At 38.0% G+C, this 13,438-nt stretch overlaps 1 protein-coding gene across 1 annotated transcript in view; it reads right to left on the bottom strand.

The window, feature by feature from the left end:
• rbm20 (RNA binding motif protein 20) overlaps positions 1–13,438 on the bottom strand; it is a 68,590-nt gene that overhangs the window by 13,527 nt on the left and 41,625 nt on the right. The window contains exons 2-4 of the mRNA XM_037690541.1: positions 4,391–5,384; positions 2,849–2,913; positions 1,080–1,186 (exon numbers count right to left, since the gene is read on the bottom strand). Coding sequence (XP_037546469.1) covers positions 1,080–1,186; positions 2,849–2,913; positions 4,391–5,384 — 1,166 coding nt within the window. The remainder of the gene's footprint in view (positions 1–1,079; positions 1,187–2,848; positions 2,914–4,390; positions 5,385–13,438) is intronic.

Below are 13,438 nucleotides of genomic sequence, written 5' to 3'. Positions count from 1 at the left end.
TGTGTGTGTGTGTGTGTGTGTGTGTGTGTGTGTGTGTGTGTGTGTGTGTGTGTGTGTGTGTGTGTTAGGAAGAAGGACTCCCAGCTCCTGCCACACCATGTTCAAGTTCAGTATCTGCAAAGCTGACTAAATTATAGCCAATTGGGTGTTTGCTGATGTCTATTAGGTGTAGCAGCCATCTTTTGGTTGACTCCAAAAGCTAAAGAGTTATAGATGCACATTTAGTGATTACTTTCTGAGATGTTTGTTGTTTGGCGGTTAATGAGATATTTTGCTAACAGACAGATAGGGTGGACTCCAACAGATATAGCCAGTATTTTCAAAAATAATATTTTATAATGTTAATGCTTGGAATATGTGTTAAGGGTGATTCTCAGCTACTAATACGCTAAATTTTATCTCAATATCTGTAAAACTGATGAAATTATATCCATCTTTGTGTTTGCTAAAGTTGACTAGTTGCAGTGGCCATCTTGAACGGGGTTGACTTCAAAAGTTAATCAGCTGTAGATGTACATCTAATAAGTATTTTTTAAGATTTTTATTAAAATCCATCTGCTGGTTCACAAGATAGTTTGCCAACAGACAACCACACACACAGAGACCGGCAATTACCTTTCATGGTGGTGGCCAATAATCATACAAGTAACTAGGATGGATAGCATGAGTGAGACAAAGACTTTTACATCCCATGAAATCTGTAAACAGTTAGGAACAAGTGGTCTTTCATGCTCTTTAGTCTGCCCAGAGTCAGTTTAACAAAACTGCTAAAGTAATAGAGCACAAAGATGTGTGTTCCTCCTCTGATGTGACAATATTGTTTTTGTTCAGAAAACAAAATGACAAAGGTCATAAGTGTTATGTTTTCTATCATGATAAAATGCAGAAATAAGAATCAGAATTTCTATTATTTCTAAAGTTAAGCTGATTTTCAAAACACTTTGCTGTCACAGCGGACATGAACGCACCATAATACACTTTGACGAGCTATAAACTCTTAATATAGTCTTGCTCACATTCTCCAGCTGCCATAAAAAGTTATTCTCTTGCTGGAGGTGGTGACGAACGAGACGGCCTACCTTGGCTCGCAGCAGAGCAGACTATGGGTTTGGGTCCTCCTGGATTCAGACTTCCATCAGACGGTCTGCCGATGTACTGACCAGCTCCAGCTGATTCTGCCGATGAGCTGCAACAATCACAGAAGAACGATTTTAGCTTCCTCTCCCCTGCCTGGAGAGCTCATATTTTTCTGACAGAGCTCATACTGGGGAGTGGTGGCACACAGGTTAGAGAAGATGGGCCTGTGATCGAAAAGTCGCTGGTTCAACTCCCCAGACTGACAACATCAACATGTGGGTGGAAAAGGTGAAACACCAACACCTGCCTCCACCGTCATTTACTCCACTCTGGGCCCTTAACCCCCTTCATCTGCTCCCGAACAGGTCTCTCTTGAAATTAAGTTCTCATGACTCAATGAGACTACCTGTATAAATAAAGGGTAAATAAAATATTATTTTGTGGATAATTTAATTATCCTGTCATCAACTCATTAAATAATTAAGCCACGCAAGGAAACTATAAGATCTTTTAGCCCAGGTTTAATTTTGCAAGATGAGAAGCATTGAAATACAAGCATCAAGATGTTACATGGCGCTATGTCTCCAAGGTCTGCTCAAAGGCAGTATAAGGTCGTTTTCACACCTGATAGTCCGGTAGACTCGATTCAATTGGGTACCAAAATTCGGAGCATTTGTTTACATCTTCAGCTGGTGCGGTTCACATTCACACTGCACTGAGTCAATCGAGCCAACCTGTCCCCCCCCCCCCCCCCCCCCATCGCCTGTGGTGACGCTGCACCAAGAACTAATGAAGGAAACAACAGGAAAACCTGTGAAGAAGACACTGAGCGCAACGCTACTACTGGAAATAAACACAAACATGGAGTGGCATAAAATTTTTAACAGTTATAGGATTTCTGTTTTGTCGTTTTTCAACAACGGACTCAGCATGAGCAGAAGATGAGGCATGGACAATGTTGTTTTTCACACAAGGCGGCTGAGACGGCTCCCTATGAGGTATGAGAAACGTGTGTTTGTTTTGGTTGTATTTACCCAGAATGCCCTGCACTGTAGTCCACTTCCTGCTTTCGGAGCGGTCTCCGGTCCGCTTGCATTCACAATGCCTTTGAACCGCGCCAGAGTTCACTTCAATCGAACCGAGACCCAGGTTTTAGGCGGACCAAAGTTCGCTTTTTTGGTCCGCATCAGAGTTCGATTGCGCATTCACACCTCCCCAAACGAACCAGGCTTTCGAGGCAAACGGACTACAGTTTGATTAAAGCGGACTAAACAGGGCTGGTGTGAATGCATCCTAAAGAAGTGTCTTTATATCAGACAGAGGCGAGGTCAAGACAACTCTGCTTTCCAGCTTAGGGCCTTGAAGTTTATCAGGTGAATGGCTCTGTGCTTCTGCAGGCTCCACTTTGCAAAGACAAAACAACTCTAACGCACACACATGGATATAAATTAGTAAGTGAAAAACATCCATGACCTTTACATCCCCAATCATTTATAGAAATAGCTGTTTGTGGAGCAAAGAAAAGGACAAGCTAAGATCCCAATACTTAAGACAGATTTGCTCTGGTATGACCAACATTCGTGTGCTGATTGATTCAAAGTAGAAAAAACAAGCTATTACAGTGGCAAAAATAAATACTTTAACCAATGCTGCTTGTAAAATGTGAAATGAATCATGTAAATCCATTTATTTTTTGAAACAAGTTGCATTTCAGAAGTAAAATGGTGTAGAATTGCATTTTACAATTACAAAATATGGGGGAATAACTTACCTTTCATTTGTGTACAAGGTTTGATTCTGCAGATGTAGTTTCCCTTTCACATGCTGGTCCCAATCCTGAAACATGGAAACAGAGTCGGTGTCTAAACATCAGCTTGGACACACCGGATGCTCACTGCTTGGGCTTCGTTGTCAACGCTTGAGCAGCCATTATGTTTTATTCTGATTAGTTAGTGGGTGCTTCTGCTATAAGAATATTCAGATTCTGCAGACATACTTAATAAACCTGGAAGAAAAATAGTCAGATATTTTTTTAATTAGGTGTCACACATATTCCTACTTAATTTAAATTATATACTCTTTTGTTCTATTGTTTATGCTGAGACAATATAGTTTTCCTCTTTATCGTTTTTTCCATGTATTTTGCTATCAAATTACTTCTAAATACTTTGTTATCCTTTTTGTATAATTTAACTTTTTTTTAAAACAAAACTCTCTTTTTAAATGAATTAAGGTCTTTTCATTTCCTTCAAAAACATTGTTCTCTAATATCTACTTCAACATACCTGCTCTATTTTTGTCTTCTTATGTTTTTAGTTACTGTTCTGCTGATTATAGCTTATAGCTTATTAGCTAGCTTATATGTTGAACTGATTTTAGCTTTAAGTTGTTTCTCTACTTTTAGTTTTCAGGCTCATTTTAGATTTCAGCAATGGTTATGCTGATTATAGCTTTTAGCTTCTGCTTTGCTCATTTTAGTGCTGTTCTGCTTATTTTATCTACATCAGTACAGTTATTAATTATTAAACTTTATTTAAATCCCATTAAGATCATTGATCTCTTTGGTAAGGGGAGGCCTGGCCCTGAAGGCAGCTTAACATGTATGTTTTTGAACTGTAGGAGGAAACTGGAGTACCCAGAGAAAACCCACACAAACACGAGGAGAACCTGCAAACTCCACACAGACAGACCCCAGGGTCCAAACCGGGATTGAACCCAGGACCTTCTTGCTGTGAGGCAACAGTTCTAACCACTAGGCCATCATGCAGCAGTTTCAGCTTTTCCAATAAATTTTAGCAGAGTCATTCAAAACTCAGCATGTCATTATTGCAAACAAGGCAAATGTCTCTAGTTCTGATTTGACGTTTAAACCATTAAACTTAAAGGTGCGTTATTGTTTTATATATTAAAATTGTTTTTATGTAATAATAGAGTACCCAAATGCATTTTCAGATCATAAGACTTCCACAATGTAAATCATCTGTTACGAAGCTGTTAGCAGTTATCCCACAATGATCCATGGTTGGACAGTTGCATCATACATCAGTGATAATCCATCTGTATGTCACATTTGTAACATTCATATGTATGCAGATGACAATAGTATTTATGTAGAGTAAGAATTTAAGTAGATTGTTTTAAATCTTTTGATTTACCGGTAGTAATTCTGTGTTTTGTTTTAAGGATGACTTTATAACACCTGCCCAGAAACTATACAGCCTTTTGGCTAATTCTGTTACAGTTACAGTTTTTAATTCACATTCAGTAGATAGTATGTATTTACAGTATTTTTGTTTCTCATCGATTCACTTACCTTCAGGTTATAGACCTTTTTGTCACAGATGCTACACTGGTGTGGAAGCTGATCAGGTGTAACGCCATAATAATCGTTGATCTGATAGGGCTGAAGTGTCCTGGTACCAGAAGATAATGTCTCCTCATTTCCATGAAGAGACTGATAGCTCTCAAAGCCCTGTGTGCCACTTGAACCAAAAGAGGGATTCCCAAGACTGCAATTTGACTTGGGCTCTGAGGTTGGCTCCTCTGGGTTATACACTTCTGTTCTGGACCACATGGGTTGAACAGCTTTAGTCCATGTTGTGGGAGGATTGGTTACCATATCCACATTTCCAGTTTGTGTTAGATTAGTGTGGCCTTGCCATTGTTCCTTATGCCCAGTGGTGGTACGAACACTCATTTGTTCATTAGAAGTAAATCCAGATGGCTGTCCCGACACATCTGGCCCATAGACATCTCTCTGAAAACCAGTGTTGCTCATGTTAGTAGTGTACTGTCCATCAACAGATGTCCCTCCAGCTAAGTTGTATTGAAGTCTTCTGTCGGTGTCAGAAGGGTAAGTTGACCCAGACTTTCCACCCTGTTGGACCTTTGTTCCCACTCCACTGGGAGGATTCAGCCCAACATTGCCTGGATTTTGGTTGAATCCCCCACCCACCAAGGACCCCATGGCAGAATTTGAAGTGGGGAAACCCATTACTCCAGTGGGGAAGGAACTCTGTGGATTCCCAACCATAGCTGAAGTCCGTAGCTGATTTAACAGAGGCTGGGACATGTTCACATTGGACAGAAACTGATTGAGGACACTGGCAGCAGTGGTGGCGCTGCCTCCCTGAGCCAGTTTGAGGCGTTGGAGCGTAATTTGGGCTTGGAGCTGAGCGAGCTGGAGACTCGCTGGAGTCAAGAGGAGCTGGTTCTGCTGCTGAAGTCCCGAATGAACGCTGGCTGGTAGATGAATCCCCAAATGAAGACCCTTCTTCTCTGTACTGTCCAAAGGTGGTGCAACAATGCTGCAGAGAAAAAAAAAACACAAATTACGAACCGCTCAAGAAAAAAAAACAATTTTCTTTGAGGATTTTCACAAAGAAGCTCTCAAGTTAATTGTTAATGCTAATGCTACCAGCCTTTTAAAATCCTTTTTTTCTTTGATACAGTTCAAGATGGCTGCCACAGTTGAAACTTTAACAAACACTCCTATGGCTACACTTCAACCAAACTTACAGATATTGATATGGTAGCATAAGCATCATCCCCAATACATAGTTTGAACACTAAAATGTTTCCCAAGTTCTCACAACTTTTGTGCATGGTTGCACAAAATGTTTACAAGATTTTAACAAAAATGGCTATTACTAAAACATCCCTTCAAGGAAAACAAGGCCTTTAATTAAATCACTTGTTTTTAAAAGTTGTATAGCGGGAATACGTAACACAAGGCAAGTGAGAACGTAACAATCAAGCTAATCAACCAACCCTGTGTGAAATGTAAATAATAGCTAATATGCATATTAAAAAGTGTATTTGTTGCTAGCCACATGAAAAGGTGAATACATAATGGACCTATTTGTTTTACGCTATCCACCACTTTAACTTGCAGTGTGATTGTGAAACATCACACCGCATTTTAGGCTACATGGTACAACTCAGTTTCAACCTTAGAATACTTAAATATGGGTTTTAATGATGTTTACCTTATGTCCAAGGGTTGTAAAAGAACAAACTACACTGGTGCTATAACCCCTTGTGACTGCTCTGCCTCTTCAGTTTCTGATGAATGCTCTCACATGCTGTCTAAACTTAGTCTTCTCAGCCACGCATCCCAGCAGATATGTTAAGCACCGGACACTGCCCTGTCTAGCCACCGCGCCAGTTTTATGCGTGCAGTTTGTTTGAGACAAATGGTAAATGAACTGCATATAGCGCCTTTCTATTTGATCGAGATACTTAAAGCTTGGTGAGACTTAAAGACGTGCACCTGCAAACATAGATGAAAAAAAAAAAAATATATATGACGTGTTGGATTTTAGATTGTTTTGATCTTGTATTGCAATAACTTTCATAACTTTCGTAGTTTGTGAAATAATTACAGTCGTTTGGTTTGGATTTTAGCCAATACAATTTTTAATAGGCATTTTTACACAACGATTGGTGCAATTAAATGCTACAAAGTTTTCAGCACAGAGTCCATCTTCTAGTTTCTTTAGGTGGGATAAAGTCTTGTGAACACAGTGGCACGTCATAAACTCGTCTTATCCTGGCTGTCACTTTTACGCCTACCGAACTATAAATTTTCTTACAGGAGACGTGCAATCTCATCAAATCTCATCTTTGAGGAGGAAAAACAAAAATCAAAAGCTACAAAATTCTGAATTTTTACAACTATATCTCAATTTATGTCTGAATGTTATATTTTCTGTTTTAAGTACCTTAAAAGACTGACGCTAATGTTTATGTCATATATGCAACTGAAGCACTTTAGGCATTTTAGTAAAGCCATTTTTTCTTTAAAAAATTGATACACAGCTTTAGCTGCGTTATAATGATACGCATAGTTTTACGTTTGACTGTTTATCTCTGAAAAACAAAAATGCATGCTTTTTGTCAACATTGTACATGATTTAACAGAATTTGGTTATCTTGTATCCACCGAACTCCAGGTTTTTCCAATGATTTGCTCAGTCTTAAGTGAACAAGCATGCTGATGGAGGGATACACTTACACCATTCCGGCTAATGACTCAAAGCTATAAATACAGGAGTCGCTCACGGCCACCACTGTCCCTAATAGACTAATATGGTCTCTCGAGCAGCTGGCACAGTGAGCCAGACACTTCAGACTAATCTTGTGATGACGATAGGGAATACAGGTGTCAAATAAACATCATCCGGGTGTGGAAGGGACCGGTTTAAAAGCGTAACGTTGGATTTGTTTTGTAGATGTTAACGACACGAGAGAACATTTTATCATAATGTAACATAATTTGCATGTTGTAGCTGTGAAAACAGTTTAATTTGATGTGCTGGCTCAGATTTTAAAACTTTCAAAAGCAGCAGTTTTGAAAATGTTGTTTGTGTCCATGCTTTGTTGCATTGTATGTTAAATTACCCAAATGAGCAGGAGTAAAAGAGTTTATTATTCAAACAAAATCAAAGTCTCTGTGGGAGTTCTGCTCTGTCAGCTCCTGCACCCACGCCCAGACTCTAATCAGCTACCTGTGGTTCCTCATTGACTTGATGAGCGTGAGGAGCGTAAAAGGCTGCAGAAGACAGTCAGCCAGCGCTGGAGCATTACCTGCCGACGGTAGTCTTGTTCTAGTCTTTTACTCATGTCTAAAACCAATTATTAATGATTCATATTTCTCTCTGTGCCTTCAGATGTCCTCCTGTTTTCTGCATCCTCATGTGAGGACCTCGAGCTCCTCTGTGCCTCATCAGCTGCCCCCACTTGCCTTACGTCGGCCATCGTCCAGATGGACACCTCCTTTGCCTTTAACCATTTGGGTCAGCCCTCCACACGTCTGATCCGACCTCCATCGTAAGGAAGTTCAGCAATAACCTTGACTATAGGACCTCTAATCACCTCTTTGCTCCTCAGGGTTCCAGGCTCCTCCCTGGTTTATTGCATTATTGGTCACTGGTAAATAAACACTATAAATTCACTCCGAGTCTTGGTCTCTGTTCTCATTGGTCCTTATATCTGGGTATAGCCACAATCGTTACAGTCTCCTCCTGCAGGAGCATTGTTTCTTTCTGCCTTTGGGTAGAAAAGTTCAACAAATCAGTGCTGAGAGTGCAGACAGCGTTTTAAAAGCACCAACACTAACATAAAAATTCCAAGAAACCCATAAAGGTTGTTTAAGCAAACTATAGAAACTGTGTGAATTCTGAATGACTGCTGAAATTTGATGGAGATGCTAAAACATAGCTCAAAGCTGAAAGTAGCTAAAAGCTATAAGTCGCAAAACATTAGCTTAAAGTAGAGAAAAATGTGCTAAACATTAGTAGATGCAAAAGTATCATAACAGTAGAAGCAGTAAATGGCCAGCTAAAACTTAAAATTAGTAAAAGGCCAACTTAGTGCTAAAAGTAGAAAAGGCAAGCTAAAAGGTAAAACTAGCAAAAAAATTAGCTAAAAGTGGTAAAAGGCCTGTGAAATGTATCAGAATGTTAGGATTAAGGTAAAATTACATTTGTAAAATCAGCATTAGCAGTAACTGTAGTTGAAATAGCTTTAATATAATCAGAACTAGCATAGCAGTAGAAGTTTTAGCATTTGTATGAATAAGGGTAGCAGAGTTAGCCGTTAGCAGAGTTAGCCGTTAGCAGTTAGCCGTTAGCGGAGTTAGACTTTCATGTAAGGAGTGACACAAGGGTGGCCAAGGTTTTCTCAAGGGGGCACATACAAATTAATTTCTCTCTCTCTCATTCTGTCTCATCCCCCCCCCCCCACCCCCCACCCCATCCCACACACAATTATGAGTGACACACACTGGGTGTATTAGTTAACAAAAATGTACATTATAAAATATTTGTGTCTTTACAAAAATAATTTACAAACCAACAACAATGTGTCTTCATTTACTCTAATACTGTATAATACTTGTGTGCTTCAACGCCACATGCAGCAACTTGTCAATTTATTGGGGTGGCACTTGAGTTGGCCAACCAGGATTTAGGGGTGGCAAGTCTCCCCCCGGCCACCCCTCTGTCTCTGTCCCTGGAATTAGCATAATCAGAATATATGGATTTAGCATTAACAGAAGTAGTACTAGCAGGAAAAAATAAACATAGGCAGTAGCATGATTAGAAGTATGTTGAAATAGATAAAACTAAAAACAAGGTTATTTAAAGAATTTGATACTGTTTTACAATAGGATTATTATTATTATTATTTTTTTGTAAATAAAACTTTAGACTTTTAAAAGTTACAACAACCAAGCCATGGCGCCTGTCTTCCAAATGAGCTTAACATTTTTGAATATCAAATGATTTAAAAAACAAAAAACAAACAATGATTGCAGAAGTAGTTAGATGCCACAAATGTAAATTGAAAAAGGGAAAGTTGGCAAATTTATAAATTAAGATTCCTTGGAAATTTTTATACATTTTTCAAATGACAGACAGATTTCAGGGAGTAGTTCTGATTTGAAAAAGATAGCAGATAGCTCCTTTTAGTGGCTTTTTTCTTGTTTAAACTTTAGTAATATTTTGTGAACTAACTCATTAATGTTTAGTTAAAAGGGGAAAAAAATCACATTCAGCTTTCTTCTAATGGTCCAGTGCAGCTGCACTCAAGTTAAAGCACTGTAGTAAAACTTTTGTCACTTTATTTTTACACTAGCAGAAACCTTGATGACGCCCGTTACACCCATGAATCATTCAGAAATGTAGTTTATTCCAACTGTATGAAACAACAACAAAAAAATACATTTTAGCTTAAATGAAATGGGGATCATATTACAAATCTTCTGGCAGCTGCTCTATTTTATTTGTCTATTCATTTATTGGCACAAATGATTCAGTTCAATCATTTATAGCACCTTTTCACAAACAAGCAGCTTTAGTTTAAATCCTGTTTAAGCTATTCAGTCCATGCCATTCCAAATAAAGCTCAATCCAGGGCAGTCAGATTTACAATCAAATCGAAATATACCCAACTCAGTTTGATACAGTATAAATGAAATACAATTAAAAAATAACCCAATTAATTTGATTCTGCACTGTCAGTATGTGAAAGTTTTTATTTATTTATTTATTTTTATTAATTAGCCAGCACTTGCATTGAACAGAAGAGGTCTTATTGATTTATTGGCTCATCAGTCAGGATCATTTTAGTGGAGTCTTTGTTTCATTATTATTATTATTATTATTTTTCATTATGCATTAAATTTAGCTTTAAGACTTTATTGAACATGCCTTGCTTTTAACTTTCAAATGGCAGTGCTAATAAATTGGGACTCACTTGACATATAGTACGTAGTCTGATGGATGCACATATTGGAATTTTGTCTGATATATAATATGCTAATATGTTGAAACTTATTTGACCGATAACCAATAATTGATAACAATACTGATCATTTTTTTCCCTAGACCTACTTACAGAGACTACATAGTGTTCTCTGTTGTGGAATTAAAACACAAAAATATTCTGCATGGTCTTTGTCAATTTGGCCTGCTACCAAATGCAAATGCATAAAAAGGGACTGCAAATGATGTAACACTTCAACTTGGATTATGTTTAATGTCAGATTTTGTCACTGGGTTGTCATACAAAAACAGTGCCTTATACATATGCACACACACACACACACACACACACACACATATATATATATATATATATATATATATATGAACAGCACCTTTTATATCAGTGAGTTATTAGCTGCTATTCAGCTATTCAGCTGATGTCCAATATTTAACTTTAATGCCAATATCGGCCGATAACGATATCATGCCGATAATATTGTACATCCCTAACAAAAATGATACATTGTCTATTGTTGTGAGTGTGAATGTTGTCTCCGACTCTGTGAACACGTTCAAAAGCAAATGCCATTGTTTTCAAATTGGCACCATTTTTGTCCCCCGTCGTGGAGCAAAAAGGCAGAATTGGAAATACCGTTTGTCCGTCCGTGAATGTTGTGAGTGCAATAACTTAAAAAATAAGTGAGGTACTGGTTTCCATTTTGGTGTGTGGCTGCATCTGGGTGTAAGAAAGTTTCTTTTTGAAAATTGGGTTGCCATGTCAAAATCCAAGATGATCACCTGGATTTCCAGCTGGATAACTTGAAAAATAAGTAACGGGTTAATTTCTTTTTGATGTGTGGCTACATCTAGAATTAAGAAATGTTTATTTCAAGGAACAATGGTTTCTATCTTTTATTTTTGCTTAAAAGTACAGTTTTCTCAAATGATTGGGATGGCCAAAGATTAATTTTTGGTGGTCAAGGCCACCATTGGCCACCCCCTGGCTCTGCCATTGCACCTGGTGGATAGAATCGTTCCCGCCGCTTGTCAGGATCCGTCACTCCGCGATGCCTCAGACAAACAAAAACACCTCTGTTCTTATACGCAGTGTAACTTCTACCCACTTGAATATTGTGCACCAAAAATATTAGGGTTTACTTTGTTCTCTGTTCAGTTCCACTCCAGAAAAATACTCATTTTGAAAACCCCAAACAATGACTATTGAAATCCCTCAGCGATGAGGGACATCAGTATACTGCTTGTTTCTTATTGTTGTCATCTTGCAGTAAATTGGGGGCAGGTCCCTACATCTCATCCTTCATCAGGCTGGATTTGGCCCATGAGCCGTCATTTGATGTTCACTGGTCTTTAGATAAAGTTTAAATACAAAGTGCTGGCTGTTTGCATGTTTCAACACAAATGAACATTTTCTTAAGAAATGTTTTAAATCCAGATGATTGAACTATAATATTTGAAAGAAAATTTAATCTTTTGGCAGGAACCTATTTTAAATCCACTGACTCAGCAACCTACAAAAAGTAAAAATAATTTTAAAAAAGTTTTCAGATTAGAAAACGGTTGAGTCATTTAATAAACTTTTTAAAAGTAATTATTTTTTCATTCAAGTTATTGCAACCAAATGTGAACTTTTATGCAAAATTACTCTACAAAAAATAAATAAATAAATCATTAACTATGAAACAGTTACAATTTGTGATATGAGATTTAATTCTCTTCTGCTTTTTGAAGGTTTTCTTTTTATTCAGAAAAATAAAAAAAGATTAAATAAACAAACTATCATGCAGTTAGAATCCTGAAAATTAAATTGAGACTTGTTTTTCTGTCCAGATCAGTGCAACATTACATCATAATGTCTGCATTTAGAATTTTAAGTGCATTTAAAAGCAGCATATGACATTTATAACATCAACATGTGTTGCTGGATCATGGACTTAACAAAAACAACAAAAAAGAACATAAATAGACAAAATAGAATACTAATTTGAGAAGTTCCGAAGACAGTAAAAAAAAAAAAAGTGACACCAACGTGATGCATATTGGGTTTCCCTTCAGACACGATAAAACGAGAATAAACATAATAAAAATCTTTATGGGGCACATTAGCTGTAGCTTTAACAAGACAAGAGTAGTCAGGGATGAAAAAACACCATCTGTGTTGATCTGAGCAGCTGTTCTGCAGAATCCAAAGGCACAACGTCCTTGCAAAACGTTCACACTTTAACTAAGATCAAAGGCAGCTCCTCAGACATAAAGCAACACATGGACCCAGTCAATCTGCAGAACCTCAACGGGGGGAAGTAACAAATTAGAGCAAGAATTCAGTGAAGTTCAGCTACTGAAGACACGATGCATAGACTCTGCAGATCTCTGACGTTGCTGCAGACAAGAGATGGTGAAAAGCTCCCACAGAAATCAACATATTAGAGGAAACAAACCTGGTAAAGTTCCTCCTCTGGCTCTACAGTCTGCAGTGATCCTCCAGGGTCTGACCTCGAGGATCAGTCCCTACCCTTTGACATGACAGCTTATAGCAACACATGTACACTAGAAAAACATCCCAGCAGGTGGTATTTACCCTAATGTGAGCGACGTCCTTCACTGTGTTAAACGAGCAGGAGGGACGAGTGTAATGAAAAGCCACAAGTGTTCAGTGAGTGTGTGTTAGTGGGCGCGTGTGTGGGAACGGGTTAGACCAACACACAGGAATAAAACCATTTGGCCTTTAGGTAATGCTGCTTCCACAGCAGCCAGATTCAAGGTGGCAGAAAACATCAAACTGTCCCAGTAACTCAAATTTCTAAAGATTAATCACGCACGGTCCCTATTTTCTGTTCAATTAATACAAATTAAAATGCCGCTGACGTACTTATTGGTATAGGAAAAGGTACTTTTCTGGAGTGCTTGATATATTTGCAAAAAAGTTTCATTATTTAAAACTGATCCCAAAAAGTAAGAATAACTACAGAAGCAGCTCAGTCACAAAAAATGTCAAAGAAAAATTTTAGCTATAAACAAAAACAAAAAAAGGTCAATTTAACATTTAAAACTGAAAATTAATCTCATATATATAT

The sequence above is a fragment of the Nematolebias whitei genome, chromosome 16, assembly GCF_014905685.2.
Source record: "Nematolebias whitei isolate Nwh7 chromosome 16, NemWhi1, whole genome shotgun sequence".
NCBI classification, from domain to species: domain Eukaryota; kingdom Metazoa; phylum Chordata; class Actinopteri; order Cyprinodontiformes; family Rivulidae; genus Nematolebias; species Nematolebias whitei.
The sequence above is the reverse complement of the archived record's forward strand: the minus strand, read 5'-3'. Positions and strand labels throughout refer to the sequence as shown.